Here is a 19,708-nt window from a genome sequence, read left to right on the forward strand (position 1 = left end):
ACTTTGGGAGGCCGAGGCGGGCAGATCACCTGAGTTCAGGAGTTCGAGACTAGCCTGGCCACCATGGTGAAACCCCATCTCTACAAAAATACAAAAAAAAATTAGCTGAGTGTGGTGGTGGGTGCTTGTAGTCCCAGATACTCTGGAGGCTGAGGTGGGAGAATTGCTCCAACCCAGTAGGCGGAGGTTGCAGTGAGCCAAGATCGTACCACTGCACTCCAGCCTAGGTGACAGAGCGAGGTTCCATCTCAAAGACAAAACAAAAAACAAAAAACAAAAACAAAACACATACTTCAGTATAATTCAATTCAACATCTCTTTGTGCTCCTCAATAATCATCAAGTATAGTTTAGTCTAATTCCTAAATTTTTTCTTTTTGAATTTTAACACCTTAATCAAAGGGTGAGTGTGCTTGACATGAAGTCTTTAAAGGTAGTACCTAATCAAGCTTTGATGTTTTTTTTTTTTTCTTTTTACAATCATGGCTAACTGCAGCCTCAACCTCCTGGGCTCAAGCAATTCTCCCACCTCAGCCTCCTGAGTAGCTGGGACCACAGGCACATACCACCATGCCTGGCTATTTAAAATATTTTGTAGAGACAGGGTTTCGCCATTTTGCCCAGGCTGGTCTTGAACTCTTGGGCTCAAGCAATCCTCCCACTGGCCTCCTAGAGTACTGGGATTACAGGCATCAGCCACCTCACCCAGCTTTGATGCATTTAATACAATAATACTTTAACATTTACTGCTACTTGGGAAAAAGGTCCTATTTACATTTCCTTTGTTTTCTGTTGTTTTGTTTTCAGAGACAGGGTCTCACTCTGTTGCCCAGGCTGGAGTACAGTGACATGATCATAGCTCACTGCAGCCTTAAACTCCTGGGACTCAAGGGATCCTCCCACCTCAGCCACCCAAGTAGCTAGGACCACAGTGCGTGCCACCATGCCTGGCTAATTTTTAAATTTTTTTGTAGAGATGGGGGTCTCACTATGTTTTCCAGGCTGGTGATGAACTCCTCGCCTTGCCTCAAGTGATCTTCCTGTCTCAGCCTCTAAAAGCTCTGGGATTACGGATGTGAGCTACCATGTCCAGCCTGTTTGTTTTTGATTTGTTTTGTGAATGTCTTCTTCCCCACATGAATAGCCAGAAAGAAAGAAAAAAAGGTAGTGTGGTAAAAACCACTCACCTGTGTAAAAATTCTAGGATGTTCTTTTCCCAGTCTGCAGATACCATGTAAATCACATCCATGGTCACTGTCCCTGGTTACAGGGTTTAGGGGCTTACTGATTAACTTGAGGCATCGGTGGCCAAGCAACCCTCACTAAGCCAAAAATAGTTGTGTTCCTGCTCTACCATGAGTCCCAGTGTTCACAGAACTTAAAACAGAAAGCCATGACTCATTTTGAGTCACTTTCCTTTTTAATTTTTAGGTAGTTATTAGTAAAGAATAACACAAAGCAAAAACAAATTTAAAAACTTAAAGATACACACAAAATTTTGAGGTAGGCATTGATTTTACAAAATGGTTCTTCGTCTTTAAGTATTCCATTATTCAATACATTTTAACACATGATTGAAATTACAGGAATCTTTTGGTGAATTCATCCACTGAATAAAATGACACATAGCCATAAATGGTATTCCTAATGCTAAGTCAGCCAAAAAACCCATCCTGTTTTTAAAACGTTTCTAATAATGTGGTAATTTTTTCTTTAAATATAAAATAAGTTTGTTGTTGTTGTTGTTTTTCTTTGAGACAGAGTCTTGCTCTGTTCCCAGGCTGGAGTGCAGTGGCACGATCATGGCTCACTAGAGCCTCAATCTCCCAGGCTCAGATGATCCTCCCACCTCACCCCCTGAATAGCTAGGACTGCAAGAGCACACCACCATGCCCGGCTTATTTTTTGTATTTTTAGTCGAGACGGGGTTTCGCCATATTGCCCAGGCTGGTCTCAAACTCCTAGACTCAAGTGATCCACCTGCCTGGGCCTCCCAAAGCGCTGGCATTATAGGTATGAGCCACTGTGCCAGGCCTAGGGTTTTTATCATCGAAGTACTGTATGCATGCAGTGGGAGGGAGTCACACAATACAGAGGACACGGAATGAAAAGCCTTCTTTCCCTCTTCCTTCACTTCTATTCCCCAGTGGCAGTCATTGCTAACGGTCTCTGGTTTTCATGTCTTCAAATTGTTCTCATTGTAACTTTAAATAATATCCTTTTACCTCAGTTTCTTAGGCTACCACTTTGTTATCATTTTGCTTCCCATTTCCCGTATGAAAAATAGGACATTGGCACACTTACCCTTTCTTTCATTTCTCTGATTTCGTTTCCACTTTTTCAGTAGTTGCTTTATTATTTTTACATTGTCAAGGTTTTTCCCATTTTTTTCTGTAACTGTATTTTCATGTTTATTATGGTTGGTTATAAAAACTTATTTTATAATTTTTTTGAGACAAGGTCTTGCTCTGTTGCCCAGGCTGGAGTGCAGTGGCGTGAGCATAGCTCACTGCAGCCTTGAACTCCTCAACTCACGTCCTCCCGCCTCGGCCTCCCAAGTAGCTGGGACTACAGGCATGTGCCACCACACCTGGCCTTTCTTTTCTTTCTTCTAAAGAAGGGGTCTGATTATGTTGCCCAGGTTGGTCTTGAACTCATGGCTTCAAGTGGTCCTCCTGCCTTGGCTTCCTAAAGTGTCAGAATTACAGGCATGACCATTGCCCCAGGCCTGCCATCTTAACCATTTTTATGTGTACAGTTCAGTGGTATTAAATACATTCATAATGTTTTGAAACCTATTTATTTTGATATAATTGTATACTTATAGAAAAGTTATAATAATACAATAAAAACCCCACAGACTCTTGACTCACTTGATTCCAACTGACCACTTGTTAACACTTTGCCTTTTTGCCTTATCATTAGCCTGTTCTCTCTATATGTATGTATATATTTTCTCTAAATGATATAAAAATAATTTGAAGACATCATGTTGTTTTATCCATAAATACTTCAGTGTCTATTTCCTAAGAACAAGAATGTTCTTTTACCTAACCACAGTATCTTTTTCAGGATCAGGACATTTAACATTACAAAATCCTATTGTCTAATCCATAGCTCTACATTAAAATGTTGCCAGTTATCCCACTAACATCCTCCAGCTTCTCCCACAGGCCTCCTTCCAGGATCCAGTCGAGGATCACACATTACACTTAGTTGTGATCATCTCTTTTGCCTCCTTGAAATGGGAGCGTCCCTTGGCCTTTCTTTGTCTTTCACGACCTTGACTTTTCTTTTCTTTTTTTTTTGAAGAACACATGTTGGTTGTTTTGTAGAATTGCCTCAGGTTTTCTTGTTTTTGTTTTTTGTATTTTATAGGCAGAATAGGGGGTGATGTCCCTCAGTTTGGGGCGTGATCTGTCACAGTTAGATTTAGGTTTTCTATTTTTGGCAGGAACACCACAGCAGTGATGCAATGCTCTTCCCAGGACATCATAGTAGGAGCTACATGATTTCCATTTGTCCTATTATTGGTGATGTTAACTTTGGCTATTTATTTAAGGTGGTGTCTACTAAGCCTTTCTAAAGTTACTAATTTCTCTTGTAGTTAATAAGTAATTTGTAGAGAATGCTTTGAGGCTATAGAAATACCCTGTTCCTCTTTAATCCTTCACTCACTAGCATTAGCCTCCATGGATGATTCTTGGCAGAACTGGCTATTGCTGTGATGGCTGCAAAATGGTGATTTTTCTAACCTTATAATTCCTTCCACATGAATCCATTGGTTTTCCACTATAAGGAAAGGTTTTCTCTTCTTGCTGCTACACAGGATGATACCTTGTCCAGGGTGGTGTCAACATGAAAGGGGATGTATTTGGTATTACAGCAATTCCAGTTACCCTTCTGGCCCTCAGCCTCCACATCCACTCAGTGACAATGAGCAGGAATAGATATATTAAGATTAGTCATGGCTGGGTGGGGTGGCTCACAACTGTAATCCCAGCACTCTGCGGGGCTGAGGCAGGAGGATCACTTGAGCCCAGGAGTTTGAGACCAGCCTGGGCAACAATGCAAGACTCTGTGTCTAAAAAAACATACAAAAATTAATTGGGCATCATGATGCACGCCTGTAGTCCCAGATACCCAGGAGGTATCTGGGAGGCTGAGGCAGGAGAATTGCTTCAGCCCGGAAGTTGAGGCTGCAGTGAGCTGTGATCATGCCACTGTACTCCAATCTGGATGACAGAGCAAGACCCTGTCTCAAAGAAAAAAAGAAAGAAAGCATGAAATTAGTTGATTTATTTCTTTATGTCTGTATGAACTCAGATTCTTATTCTATTCCTTGAATATTCTATTGCTATTATTTACTTATTTGGCTAGTGGGAGCCCCTTTAAGCTACCTCTTATGTCCTTTTGACATATCCTTGACTTTTTTTTTTTTAGCACTTCCCTATTTTCTGGTGCAAGATACTCCAGACTCATTTTGTACTTTCTCCGCCCCAGTCTTGAATTAGCAACTTTCACGAGGATCCCGGGTTCCATAAAATGAAGAATGATATTTAGAAAAGTAGCAGCTTGTATGTGAGCTGCGGCCCATGGAGCCCACGGCCATGCTGGCCCCGGCCCAGCTCTCAATCCCTGTGGTCCAGCATGTAGGGTGGGTTCAGAGGCAGGGAAAAGGAATGAGGCTCCTTAGTCTGCCCATTGGATGCAGTTCAGCAGCAGCTTGGGTATATTCTCTGATGTTTAATTAATAATCCAATAATTAACTTTCAGGAAGCCAACTGCTGGTTTGCATGCATGTGTAATCCGGGTGAAACCAGTCTCTGCAGGTGCACTTTGGGAGAAAGGGGCAGGCCAGGTCTTGCTTTGACCTACCCCTGACCTGCATTGGACAGAAGCAGAATTTCTCACCTGGTTGCTTTTCCTCCAGCTGCCAGAAAGGAGAAAGGTGTCATCTCACGTTGCAGATGTGTTCATGAAGACTTAGCCGGTGACTGTTTGAGGCAAAAGGCTTCAGGGCCTGAGCTCATGTCACTGCCTCTGGCAGAACTTTCCAGCCTCTTACTCAGCTCTGCTTGCTGGATGCAGGATTGAGAGTATTTCCCACTCAGGTGCAACTTCCCTGTCTTTCTAGATCCCCACACCACTCCACCTGACCCCTAACACTCAAGTATGGAGATTGTTCACAGGAGAATGACTTCCCCTTCTGAATTAAAAACACCCACCAGGCAGTCACGGCTTTTCCAGTGTAGGGTGTAGGCCCCTCTGCTCAGAGGGCTTTTTGTCTTGGAGGCTTGGGAAGGAAGACCCTAGCAATGAGGAGCGTGGCAAAGGGATCATCCTGGGCCGGGCACCAAGTCGCTACACCCCTGGAACCTGTCAAGCTGGCCCCTGCCAGACTGAGGGTCTTCAGGGATGAGAGAACTCTTGCCCTTGGGCGTGTTTTATGCTGCCCTTTCTGAGGGACTGATGTGCTCTTTGCTTTTCTTATCCCTGCCCCATCCTCTATCTCTACGTTGCAGTAGACCCGATACTGGGTACATTCCATTTCCCCAACCCATTATGTCTATGTAATAGGATGTTGAATGAGATTCGTGTTATGCTGGAATTGATGATGGGAGCCCAAATCTGGGACACTAGGTCCTAAAGAGAGCTACCCATAGTTGGGACCAGACCCGTGTCCCGGGATTTCACAAGAGAGTCCAGAACTGGTCTAACCTTCAGCAACCATCACCCCAGCCCTTCCACCCCCTCCTCCCCTGGGCAACAGAAATGACTGGGTGGTGACGCTCAGAGAATCTTAGCGTGGACTTTGTGGGAGAGCACGTTTGGGGTGAGGGGATTCCTTCCTTCTGGCTTAGGGGAAGGAGTTGGGATGAGGACTCGGGAGCATCAAGTACTTTGCATGTATGTGGAGGGGAGCTGACATGCTGTCCTGTTGCATGTCTGCCTGTACTGCAGACCATGGCCCTGCCTCTCAGCCAGTCAGAGCAGGAGCTGAAGAGCATGAGAGAGCACACAGGCCAGAGCCAGAGCTGGGTGGGGAAGGAGCCAGCTCCCCACCACTTGCACAAGTCACGATGCGAGGGAGCTGCTTTGAGTTGCCCGGCCAGTCCTCTCCCAAGAGGCAAGCTCTGGGGACTAAAGTCTGAATGGCATCACGCACGTGGTGAGGCTGGATAACAGCCCTGTGAGAAGAGCAGGACATACAAGCTGCTACTTTTTTTTTTTTTTTTTGAGACAGCGTCTCACTCTGTTGCCCAGCCTGGAGTGCAGTGGTGCGATCTCAGCTCACTGCAACCTCCGCCTCCCAGGTTCAAGTGATTCTCGTGCCTCAGCCTCTCAAGTAGCTGGGATTACAGGCACATGTCACCACCCCTCGCTAATTTTTGTATGTTTTAGCAGAGACAGGGTTTCACCATGTTTGCCAGGCTGGTCTCGAACTCCTGGCCTCAAGTGATCCACCCCACCTTCGGCCTCCCAAAGTGCTGGGATAACAGGCGTGAGCCTCCGTGAGCCACTGTACCCGGCCCCAAGCTGCTGCTTCTATGTGGATGCCTGGGAGGCAGTGTGGCATCTGGGAAATATCCCTCAGGGGCTCTATTTGGCATTTTATTCTGGGGCTTTCCATCTCATGCCCTTCCCCTTTCTCTCTGTTTTGGTTTCTTTTCCTACCTTCTCTCTCTCTCTTGCTGGGCTTACGTAGTATCTCTCTCTTTCTCCAAGAACATCAGGGTTACACCCTTGGGGTCAAACCTAGGCTCTTCCCACCCGGGCTCTGATAAGCAGACTGTGGGAAGGCTTAGTTATGGGTTTTTGTCACGTGGTGAGAAAAGGTAAGGACACGCCCCCAAATATCCTGACACAAGCTGTCAGTGCTCAGTCACCAAACCCATTTTAAACCAGTTATATTTCCATTCTCAGGGTAAAGGGTTTCCTGAAGTTTCTACATGCTCTAAGTTTCTACCCTTGAGGCTGATGTACTAGTCCAGTGAGATCAAGGAAATGAAAGACATTTCATACAGCAGCAGGTAAACAAACACACATGCAAACCAGCCTTCAGAGTGGGAGAACGAAGGCGCGCATGAAAGTGGAATAAGGTTTCTGTCATTACAAAGGCATTCATGGCCAAGACAGTGGTATTCACAGTTACGCAAAGTCCAGAGTGTTACAATTTGAAACCTGAAAGACTTAAATTTAGAGGCAAAAAGATCAAGTAACATTCAGGTGAGTATGGTTCGGGGAAAAAGCACAGATCTTAACAAGTGCTGGGGGAGGCCCCAGCTGTGAGGCTGGCCTGTCAGATTTCTCCTCTCAGCCTCATCTCCTCAGCCCTAGCGGGCCCCTCTCCGAGCCTGCCTCACAGGGATGCTGTGAGGAGCAGAGCAGAGGGTTTCTGTGGAAGCTGAAGGCACTCCCTACACTATCAGTCCTTTTGTTGCCGAAAGTCGCTGCTATTATTGAGGAACAGGAGGCCTGTCACAAACCATGATAGGAAGTGAATCACAGGCAGAGACAGGAAGCTGGGACCTGTCCTGAATTTCGAGATTAGGATCCTAGGAACCAGTCTTGCATTCACCACGCAGGTCTCTTGGTACCATTTGCTCAAGGACAAGCCTAGATTGGCAGAGTCTTTGTTCCAAACCACGAGGACTGTTCTGACATTTATTGACTTTCAGGAGACGGCTCATTTGTGGTTTGTGAAGGACAGGTAAGCAGTCATGTGCATGCATAAATGAAGCTTACGGAGTTGGAGACTGATGGGGTCACCAGGGGTCCCCTGGCCCATTGGTCCCACGTGGCTGAATTGAGATCCCTGAGTATTTCCTGAGGCCCCTTCTTGATCTGTGGATGAGATACAGGAGGTGGAAGAGGAGCAGGGATCCTCCCTTTTGGTTTTGAGCTCGTGCGGTTGGCTTCAGCCTTTGGTCCTAGATTCTGGGCGCACCCATTGTTCTCAGCCATTCAGGAGCTATTCAGGAGCCATGCCCTGTGGACTCTGGATCTTAGATTTTCCCTAAACTCCTGATTTTTCTGCCTTCTTACTGTGTTTATGGATAACATTTGCTCACCAGGTCCAAATTCATTGCACATGGTGACTCCTAGTTTTGGGTACCTCCCTCTCCCCACCCACCCCACCCAGCTGAGAACCACAAACACTGCTGTAGTCTTTTGAGGGCACTGGAAGACTCGTTCACGCCTGAGTTTAGATCAATTGCCAAACCTACATAAGAGCATTTACAGTGTGAGTTGCTACTGGTTTTGTTTAAGATCGTTTTAGTGTATCCACAAAGTTATGCTTTTTTCAGTAAAATGTTTCCATTTCAGTGTTTATAAGTGCCTTTGTTATTTGTGAATTGGAAAAATGAGCAAGGAATCTGTTTATGTGTTATTAGCCTCTGATTCCAAACAATTGTCCAAGAATGTGGTAGGATCCTGGGCTATCAGCAGAGATCTCTGTATCAGTGCTCAGTCAGGAAGACAGGAATGACTCCAGTCATTTTAAATAGGGAATCTCATCCAAAGGGCTGATCACAGAGGCATCAGAAGGGCTGAAGGAGCAAAGAGTGTCCAGTAAGGTTGGCCAAAGGTTAGTCACTGCCCGAAACTGCTGTTCCTGCTAGGACTGGAGGATGAGGGCTCATGACCACAGGCCCCAGGAGTTGAAACCAAGAATTTCACCCTCACTTAGAAGCGTCATCTATTGCTTTTGCCTGCATTCCATGGGTTATAACTCAGTCACACAGCCACGTCTAGCTGCAAAGAGGCTGGAAGTCTGAGTGGTGACCAGAGGAAAAGGACTAGGCTTGTGAACAATGAGTCTCTGCTACATATGGGCACGGGAGTCACTGTTGTTAAGAGAGAACAGTCATCTTTTTGTAGAGGTATGCTTCAAGACGTGTGTGCGTGTGTGTGCGTGTGTGTACATGTATGTGTGTGCATGTGTATGTATGTACGTGTGTGTGCATGCATGCATGTGTGTATGTGTGTGCATGTGTGTGTGCGTGTGTGTATGTGTGCATGTGTGTGCGTATCTGTGTGTATGTGTGTGCGTGTGTGCACACATGTGTATCTGCTTGTGTATGTGTGCATATGTGTGCGTATCTGTGTGTACGTGTGTGCATGTGTGTGCGCGTGTGTATCTGTGTGTGTGCGTATGTGTGTGCATATATGTGTGTATATCTACATGTGTGTGCATGCGTGTATGTGTATCTGTGTACGTGTGTGTGCGTGTGTATATGCGTGTATGTATGTGTACCTGTGTGTACACGTGTGTGCATGTGTATCTGTGTGTATGTATGTGTATCTGTGTGTACGTGTGTATGTATGTGTGCATGTATCTGTGTGTATGCATATGTGTGTATCTGTGTACGTGTATGTGTGTGCATGTGTGTATGTGTGCATGTATGTATCTGTGTGTACTTGTGTGTGTATGTGTGCATGTATCTGTGTGTGCATGCGTGTGTGTATGTGTGTGTGCATGTGTATGTATGTTGTATGCATGCTTGTGTGTATACACACACACACACACCTGCCCTGGCACAATAAGGAGAGTTTTTAAGCTGAGTCTGAGTTTTCCTACCTCCCTCCTCCTGTTCCACTCTCACTCCCTTCCCATGCCATCCTGCCCCTCCCAATGGCCAGAAATCCTCAGCTGATTTCTGTGTGTTCTGTTTGCAGGGGGGCCTGGCCCAGCCTCAGCCCTGGTGGAAGAGCCAGCTGTTCGTGTGGGAGCCCGTGCTGTTTGGTACCTGGGATGGTGTGTTCACATCCTGCATGATCAACATCTTTGGGGTTGTGCTCTTCCTGAGGACTGGCTGGCTGGTGGTGAGTGCTGAGTTAGTGGTCTGGAGCCTCTCACAGGCCCGAGACAGGAAAGCTCTGCCACTCTTGGCATTCTGCAGTGCAGGCCACAGATTCCTGAAGCACAGATGCTCCCAGAACATGAAACAGAAGCAAGCACAGCTAATAGCTAGCATTGCTTGTTAAATGAGCATCCTGCAAGCATAGGCTTTGGAAGTTCTGATGAAAGCCTCACACCATAGATTTAACTATGGAATAGGAGCACAGAAGTCAGGGCTCATCGTGGGCAGGAATTGAGGTGGGTCGGAGATCAGATTGATGGCGATTTTGCTTCCAGTTTGTGGCCCCCTGCAGTTTTCCTGGTATTCTTCACCTCATCTTGGGCCCATCCACATGGTTGCCTTCCCCCACTGCACTGTGACCCTGTGAGTAAGACTGTGCATGGGGCTGCTTGGCCAGAGGTGTGGGCCGCCTACCTCTAGGGATAGATTGCCTAGGACGGACTCTGCTGTGTGAGATCCTGGGTGTCAGTTCATCTCCCTCTGTGGAAGGAACAAAGGGCCTCTTCTTTAAATCTCATGCAAAAGCATCCTAGGACCTTCCAAGCAGATGTGTGTCTGGAGTGGGGGTTCTCAGTCCCACACACACTGCCATCTTGTGCAGTGGGACTTCAGTAGTCCACACAGGTGCTCCGAATAAAAGGCAAGCCAGTCACCATGTAAACATTGTGATCACCTGCTGTGTGCCAAGCACTATTTAATGTCAAGGAGATTACAAAAGACAAGACATGACCCAGCCCCTCATCCCCTCCTCTCCTCCCCGCATCCATGAGCTAACAGCCATGGCAGATAGATGTCACATTAGGAGAGGTCTCAAAGCAGCATTAAGTCCCTCAGGGGTGGAACGAACTATGAGTGCTACAGTCACTGAGGTGTCCAAGAAGGCTTCCTGGAGGAGATGCGGTTGAGCCAGGCCTTGAAGGGTGAGCTAGACTAGATGGGTGAAAGTGAGGAGGCCATTCAGGGTGTAGAATCTCCTAGTCAGGATTCTCCAGAGAAACAGGCCAATGCCAACAGGAGCTGTAAGTATGTCAGGTATATATCAGCAGGTAAGAAGTGATGCTGTAGCCTCGAGTCTGAAGGCTGGAAACTCAGGAAGAATTTCTGTGTGGCAGCCTGGAGGCAGAATTCCTTCTTCTTTAGGAAACCAGTCTTTGCTCATAAGGCCTTCAACTGATTAGATGAAGCCCACCCGTACTATGCAGGGTAATCTCCTTTACTTAAGATCAACTGATTGTAAATATTAATCACATCTGAAAAATACCTTTACAGCAACATTTAGACTATTGTTTGACTAAACAATTGGTTGCCATAGTCTAGCCAAGTTGACACATAAAATTAACCATTACATGGGCAAATTCCAGGAGATTTAAGCTCCTTTATAGTGAGATACACAGGATTCTTAGCCCCCATAAGAAGCCTGGGCAAGGTCAGACCTTCCTAAGCTCTTATTCTCCTCCATACGCAGATCCTAAGCTCCTAAGCTCCTAAGCTCAGGGTTCAGCGTTAGCCACAGGCAGGGTGGGTCTCAGACCAGCAGTGGAGCCCCTGGGCATCATATTATGAACACCGGAACAGAGCACCACCGACTTCCAGGACAATTTTCCAGCTCGTGTTAGGCCACCCAGCTCTTGCACTGGTTCTGCCCACTCCTAGTTCTCTCTCCAGCACCTGCAATGCATGGGGTCTCGCCTATCGGGGGTCTTCCTTGCTTTCTACTGAAAAACATGTGACATTACATCTTCTTAGATGTTCTGTGTCCATTTCCTCTCTGGGACTCTTGCTTTTCACATTGAAATGTGTCTATCTACATGTGTTCATCTCCAGGCATGCATGTGTTTGTTTATTCACTCAACAAGCATTTAATGAGCACCTGTTTTGTGGAGGTTATGCTAAGCACTGAGAATATGAAGCAGAAGAAAACATGATCCTGCTCTGTATTAGTCCATGTTGCGTTTCTATAAAGGAATACCTGAGGCTGAGTAATTTATAAAGAAAAGAGGTTTATTTGGCTCACAGTTCTGCAGGTTGTACAAGAAACATGGCACCACCATCTGCATCTGGTGAGGCCTCAGGAAGCTGTCACTCATGGGTAAAGGTGAAGAGGGAGCAGGCACACCACATAGCGAGAGAGCAGGCAAGAGAGATGCTGGGCTTTTTTAAACAACCAGCTCTCCTGCGAAAGAACAGACTGAGAACTCACCCATTACTGTGGGAGGACACCAAGCCATTTGCAAGGGGTCCGTCCCCATGACCCAAGCACCTCCCACCAGGCCCCACCTCCAACATTGGGGATCACATTTCAACATGAGATTTGGAGGGGATCCAAACCCAAACATCTAAACCATATCCTCGCCTGGAGCTCACAGCCTACTGGTAGAAACTGGCTTGGAAACACTCAATATGACAAGTCCTGTGGAAAGTTCCAAGCCCTGGCGCTGGAGGAGCCCAGAGAAACGGTTACAGGGTCAGCTTCCTGGCGAGGAAATCCTAAACACTGAGGCCTAAAGGATACGCTGGAGTTAACCTGGCAAAGATGCAGAATGAGCAGGAGACGCCTTTCAGGCTGGGGAATCAGCGTGGGGAAGGGTGGGGTGGGGAGATCTCTTGTCTCTGCATGCTGGGCACAGAGCGAGATTAGGAGGTGCCTCGTGAGGGCATCAGCAGCTCTGACTGTACCCTCTAGGCATGGGAGTCATGGAAGAGTTTGCAGCCAGGACGCTTCCCTTCACTTAGAACTTCTTCCTGGCCATGGCTCTTGTGGTGCTTGCTTTGTCCTTTTTAGCTGTCCTGCCTCTGTGCCCCCACCCTGTCCCCCATTCCAGTGCTGTGGGAGGAGGGGAGGTAGTCAGTGCTCCCAGCAGGGAGCTGGTGGGGTCTCCTCACCTAACCCGGCCTTGCTCCTTGCTATTCTACTACAGGGAAACACGGGAGTGCTCCTGGGCATGTTTCTGGTATCCTTCGTCGTCCTGGTGGCCCTCGTCACAGTGCTGTCTGGCATTGGTGTCGGGGAGCGCAGCAGCATCGGCAGCGGTGGCGTCTACTCCATGATCTCGTCGGTCCTGGGTGGGCAGACGGGAGGCACCATCGGGCTGCTCTATGTGTTTGGACAGGTGAGGTCTGTGCCCAGGATGCCTCCCCTGCCTGGCTCTCTGCCACTTTCTTCTGGTGAGAGGGTAGGGTGGGGACGGTTGCCCCATGTGACAGATGAGCAGGCTGGGGCTCTGAAGGCTCTCTCAGCAGAGAGCCAAGCCACCATCCAGGGCCTGACCCCTTAGTCTCCCACTCTTTTCCCTCCGTTGCTCCCACCTTCTGGATGCCTCATGTGGCCAGCAGGGCCGGTCCTGGCCAGCACATTCTTGCTGTTCGATCTAGGGAGCGGCATGCATGACAGTGGCTGGAGCCCAGGTGGCAGCTGGGCGGCCTGGGCCCCGGGGTGCTTTTTTACTGAAGAGGGGTATTTGGCTGTGCCAAAAGGGCTTTCCTAGAAGCAGGCACTTCTCAAATGAGCTGGAGCTCCCAGGCACATTTGATAGCTTGGGTGGCCGTCACAGGGAGGCCGACAGCCCCTTGAGAGGGAGAATGTTAATGAGGAGGCTGCTTCAGCAGAATGGACGAAGGCACTTCCAAAACAAGCGAGCAAGGGGAAATCCTAAGGCTTTTTTAGCTAAAACACAGGCATGGTGACTTAATGCTGAGGAAACAAAGTACAGACATTAAGAAGCAGTTCTTTGTCAGCGTTTCTTGGATTGAAAAAGGCTTTTATGAGAGTGCAAGTGGTGGTGGGTGGTTGAAAAAACAGTTTAAAGAAAAGAATTTGTCTAAGTAAGAGTGTGCAAGAACCTCCCCAGAGAAAGCATCGGTTTTGTTTCTTTTATTTTTAGGCAGCAGGAGCAGGGTGTTACAGCATAAATACATCTGATTCTCAAACAGCACAGAGCTGCGTGTGTGCACGTGTGGGCGGTGGGGTGCATGTGTGTCTAGGACGGTGCAGGGAAGGCAAATGGATGGCCTCTGCTCTCTTAACAAGCACTAGCCTTGACTGCAGAAAGGTCTTTAAGTGTAGTAGTTTGAGAGGGGAGTAATAAATGGCCAGTTTATTTTATTACCCTGGGGATTTGGTATATAGTTTTTTTTTTTTACTTCTCTGCTTTTTTATAGCCAACTAGACTGCAAGGTAGGCAAAGTCCTGTTTTTCCCCTCTTGGGGCAGACACCAAGTGAGCCTCTAGAAGCAGATGCCATGGATGGGCACTGGCGTGAACACTCCTGGACAATGAGAGGGAGCCGGGCTGCTGAGAGTCCCCCTTATGTGGGCTGATTTGGAAAAAAAGATGCTCACAAGTTAAGATGTTTTCTAAGTGCTGGCAGCCACAGCCTGAGACACCAGTGCACCAGCATCCCAGCTGTTTCGCCTTCTTTCCACTTGGGCCTTGGTCCGAAACATTAGAGTCCCCCGTCCTTGTCTCTGGAGTGCCTGTGCTTTGTTTGCGGCTGACCCAGGCCAGGAATCCCTGATCGGGGTGTGATTACTGTATAATCTTTTTTCTTATAAATTGCTGAATTTGGTTTGTTAGCATTTTGTGGAGGATTTTTGTGTATATATTCATGAGGGATATTGGTCTGCAGTTTTCTTCTGATTCTTTGTCTGGTATTGGTGTCAGGCTAATTCTGGCCTCATAGAGTGAGTTGGAAGTGTTCCCTCCTTCTCCATTTTTTGGAGGAGTTTGCGAAGGATTGGTGTTAATTCTTTAAACATACGGTAGAATTTTGCCATGAAGCCATCTGGTCCTGGGCTTTTTTTTTTCATGGTAGAAAGGTTTTTGGTTACTTATCGAATCACTTTACTTATATAGGTTTATTCTGATTTTCTACTTCTTCTTGAGTCAGTTTTGATAGCTGGTATCTTTCTAGAAATTTGTCCATTTCATGTAGGTTATCTAATGTATTGGCATATTAATTGTCTATAGATTTTCTTGCAATCCTTTTTATTTTTGTAAGGTTGGTGGTAATGTCTCCCCTTTCATTCCTAATTTAAATAATGTCTTCTCTTTCTTTTTTCTTGGTCAGCCTAGATAAAGGTTTGTCTGCAAAGAACTAATTATTGGCTTTGTAGATTTTCTCTATTGTTTTTCTGGTCCCTCATTCATTTCTGCTCTGACCTTTATTGATTCCTTCTTTCTGCTTGCTTGGGTTCACTTTGCTCCACTTTCCCTAGTTTCTTAAGGTGACAGGTTAGGTTGTTAATTTGAAATCTTTCTTCTTCTAGGGTGCAGTTGGGGTTTTGAGGCTCCCTATTCCTGGTTCTTATTATCTCCCTTACCTGTCATGCCAGGGCATGCATGCATTCATTTATTTTTAATGATTGTCAGAACAGATTCCCTGATTTTACCCATGAGCAGGGGTCAGCAAACTTCTGTAAAGGGCCAGATCATAAATATTTTGGGTTTTGTGGGTCACATGACTTTGCCACAACTATTCAATCCTGCCATTGTAGAGTGAATGTAACCAGATAAACAGCATTAAAAAAAATGGGTATGGCTGTGTCCCAGTAAAACTTTATTTATCAAAATAATCAGCAAGTGGGATTTAGCCAGCGAACCAAAGTTTGTCAAACCCTTCCCTAGAGTATCAAAATTAAGGAGATATAAACACCTAAAGTAACAATTTTAAAAGCTTGCAGGCCAAGAGCAGTTGCTTACGCCTGTAATCCCAGCATTTTGGGAGGCCAAAGCGGGTGGATCACCTGAGGTCAGGGGTTCGAGACCAGCCTGACCAACATGATAAAACTCTATCTCTACTAAATACAAAAAAATTAGCCAGGCATGGTGGCACATGCCTGTAATCCCAGCTGCTTGGGAGGCTGAGGCAGGAGAATTGCTTGAACCCAGGAGGCAGTGGTTGCGGTGAGCTATGCACCACTTCACTTCGGCCTGGGCAACAGAGCGAGACTCTATTTCAAAATAAAATAAAATAAAAGCTTGCAAAGGCTCATCATTGCCCTGCATTCTACGAAACCCTTCCCCTTTGATCTCTCTCAGACGTTGGTGGCAGGGCTTGCTCTGTGGGACCAAACTGTTTGGCAGAGGAGGAGATGACAGACTAGAAACTCCCCTCACTCCCTGCTCCACTTACCTGTGTGGTCCTGAGGGTTCTTGGGGACCGTTGACCCTAAACACCAAAATGTCTATCTTCAGCCGCTGCTGAAGAACATTCATTAGTGGCTCACATGCTTTGTGCTGGACTCTGTATAAAAACAATGAATGACTGGAAAGTTTTTATGGACCTGATTTGGCCTGGGGTTTTTGCTATGGGAGTTAACACATATTCAGGACATATGTGTTAATCCACCAACTTTAACCTTAAACCAGGGAGTTTGTGTCAGAAGAGGAGGGGTGCTGAGGGGCAGTTCTGGTCCTCCAGGTAAAGTGGAAGGAAAATGCCTGTGATTGTGAAGGTGCAATTTTGCTAAAACAATTACCTTGGAATGGAACCTTACTCCCTGAAAATAGGCCACCTTCTCTCTTTAAAATGGTGAACAACACCCGCTGTGTCTTGTGAGAAGGAATTAGAAGTTTCTCTGCAGAGAATGAGAAAAGAAAAGGAAGGCCTGGTCTAAGATTTAGAAGGAAATAGAATACTTTTAAAATATAATAAACCCTTAAGACATTTACTCATTAAACAAACCACTAGGAATGTTTCTCCAGGAAGAGCAGCATTCAGGTTGGAAGGGACGCCGCCTCCAGGGTGGCTGGATTGCTGTAGGGAAGGCCTGGCAGTTGCTGAGTGTGTGGACAAAGGCCTTGAGTCCTGGACTGCTTCCCTAAACCTAGGCAGACTGGGCTGATGTACGCTGATTTAGTGTTTGCATAAACATAAGGGTACTTTTAATAGGTTTGCTTGTATCTTTTAATAAAATTCTTTGACGGTTACAAAATGATATTCATTGTAGTCAGTTAACACATTGGAGACAAGGAAAAGAAAGAGTTTTCCCCACATCCTTCAGGTGATCCTAGTGTTCTCTTTTGGAACATTTATTTCCCTCTGCTTATACTCCTGTATTTATGGATTTTGAAGTTCCTGCTTGTTTTTACAAAAATGGAGACAAGGCTGGGTGCAGTGGCTCATGCCTGTAATCTCAGCACTTTGGGAGGCCGAGGAGGGTGGATCACGAGGTCAGGAGTTCAAGACCAGCCTGGCCAATATGGTGAAACCCCGTCTCTACTAAAAATACAAAAATTTGCCGGGCGTGGTGGCACGCTTTTGTAGTCCTGGCTACTCGGAAGCTGAGGCAGAAGAACCACTTGAATCCGGGAGGTGGAGGTTGCAGTGAACCAAGATTGCATGGCTGCACTCCAGCCTGGGTGACAGATCAAGACTCCGTAGCAAAAAAAAAAAAAAAAAAAAGAAAGAAAGAAAGAAAAAAAAACGAGGACAAATTTCATACATTATTCCATGTCTTGTAGTTCTCACTTAACATTAAGTAATAGATATATCTCTTAGTCATTGTTTTAAACCAATGCTTTTTAAGTGGTTACTTAATATTGTATAGTATAAATGCACTATAATTTATGGCTCATTTCTATTCTCCGTTTTGTTTTTTTGAGACAGGGTCTCAGTCTGTTGCCTAGGGTGGAGTGCAGGGTGCCGTCACAGCTCACTGCAGCCTGGCACTCCTGGGCTCAAGTGATCCTTCCACCTTAGCTTCCCAAGTAGCTGAGACTACAGGCATGCGCTACCATGCTTAAGCTAATTTTTAAATTACTTTTGAGGGAAACAAGGTTTTGACATGTTACCCAGGCTGGTCTTGAACTTCTGGGCTCAAGCAATCCTCCCACTTCGGCATCCTGAATTGCTGGGATTACAGGCATAAACCACTGCACCTGGCACCTGGCCTTGTATTTTTTGTAGAGACGAGGTTTTGCCATGTTGACCAGGCTGGTCTCGAACTCCTGGACTCAAGTGATCCTCTTGCCTTGGTCTCCCAAAGTGTGGGGATTACAGGCATGAGCCGCCATGCCTGACCTTCTATTCATTCTTTTACTCTCCTCTGTATGAGTAGTTTTTTTCCTAATAGTTTCTATTTTTGCATTTTCTCTTTTCTTTGTAATCAGGCTAACAGAGACTTATCTATTTAATTGTTTATTTTTAAAAAGATCAGCTTCTGTTTCTTGTATTTTTCTTTTGTTATTTTTCTTGTATTTCATTAATTTCATATTTCTTTATATAAAATACTTCTATTATCTTTTTATTTATGTTGATCTTTTTGTGACTCAATACTTTGTTCCTTTATTTTTCTTTTTAACTAATAAAAACATTTAAGACTATACATTTTTCTTTTCTGAACACAAGTTTATTTGTGGTTCTTGAGCTTTTGAATAAAGCATTCTCTTTTTTATTACTTTGTAGAAAATTTAAAATTTTATTTTTCATTTCTCCTGACTTTGCCAACGTGCCAATTATTTTTCTATTGCATTTTGGTTGGTTTGGAAGTTCTACTATGCTCTTAACTCTTCTAGTAGTGACAGTCTACCTTCAGAAGTCATAATTAAACTTATTTTTTTCTATCATAATTTTCTATACTTCTCAGCCAAGATACATTATTTACTAGCTCCTCTACCAACTAAATATGAAACTTCTATGATACATTTACTTTCCTACTCTCCATAAACACCTGTACTTCTACCCCCAGACTCATTTTGAGAAGATGGTTTAATTTTAGACTGTTACTGCTTTCCTTAAAGTAAGTCTCTTTGGTTTCAAGCATCCTTATTTACAACTTATATTGCAAATTTCCAGTGATATTACCATCATCTATCTAACATCAACAAATTATCTTATGATATTCATAGCTAACTACTATTTCCTCTTCTTCAGCAGTGAAGAATAACAAAGTCATAATGACAATGATGGTAGTGATTATTATTATTTTCTGCCCAGGCTGGAGTGCAGTAGCATGATCTCAGCTCACTGCAACCTTTATCTCCTGGGTTCAAGTGATTCTCCTGCCTCAGCCTCCCAAGTAGCTGGGACTACAGGTGTGCAGCATCGCACCTGGCTTTTTTTTATTTTTAGTAGAGACAGAGTTTCACTATGTTGCCCAGGCTGGTCTCGAACTCCTGGCCTTAAGTCATCCGCCTGCCTCAGCCTCCCTCAGTGCTGGGATTACTGGTGGTAGCTATTGTTTCTATAACTCTATGAGCCAGATATTGTTCTAGGACTTTATATAAATCATCTCATTTAGTTCTCACAGTAACCTTTTAAAGGTTACTATTATCATCTGTGTTTCACAGAGAGGTTAAAACACTTTCCCAAGTCAGCCAGGATTTGGCCTTAGATATTTTGGCTTCGAAGTCCATGCCCCTGACCACCATGCCCTTATAAGCATCCCGAAGAGCTTCCACTGCCCCTACCCTGCCCTACCCCCTGTTGCTGGCTGGCATCTTTGGGCTAAAAGACAATTTTAGGTACAAACCAGAAAGATGAGCTCCACTGGAGTTACCGGGAACGAAAGGCAGCATTTACAGCTTGGCTCACTTTGCATGAGCAAATCGTTCTACTTCTAGGGAAAAAAATCAGTTTGGAAGCTTCAGATGCAAATGGTCCCATGACATCATACATCCTCTGCATGTCAGAGACACTGGATACATGGGAAGGTGGTGCCAATATAAATGGTATTTATTGCTACATTTTTGTCATTTATTTGTTTTTTAAATTTTTATTTATTTATTTATTTATTTATTTTGCTCAGATAATTTTGACCATGAAGAGTCCTGTTGACCTGGCCAAATACTGATGAAATAACTTCACTATCATACATCACACTCTCGGTGTTTAGTAAAGA

The 19,708-nt window shown here is 45.3% G+C and overlaps 1 protein-coding gene across 1 annotated transcript in view; it reads left to right on the top strand.

The window, feature by feature from the left end:
- Positions 1-19,708, top strand: part of SLC12A8 (solute carrier family 12 member 8) — a 128,739-nt gene that overhangs the window by 7,030 nt on the left and 102,001 nt on the right. The window contains exons 2-3 of the mRNA XM_012473880.2: positions 9,684-9,830; positions 12,787-12,978. Of these exons, the coding sequence (XP_012329303.2) occupies positions 9,684-9,830; positions 12,787-12,978 (339 nt within the window). The remainder of the gene's footprint in view (positions 1-9,683; positions 9,831-12,786; positions 12,979-19,708) is intronic.

This window comes from Aotus nancymaae, unplaced genomic scaffold, assembly GCF_030222135.1.
Source record: "Aotus nancymaae isolate 86718 unplaced genomic scaffold, 86718_ANA_hifiasm-v0.15.2.pri h1tg000046l, whole genome shotgun sequence".
Lineage (NCBI taxonomy): Eukaryota > Metazoa > Chordata > Mammalia > Primates > Aotidae > Aotus > Aotus nancymaae.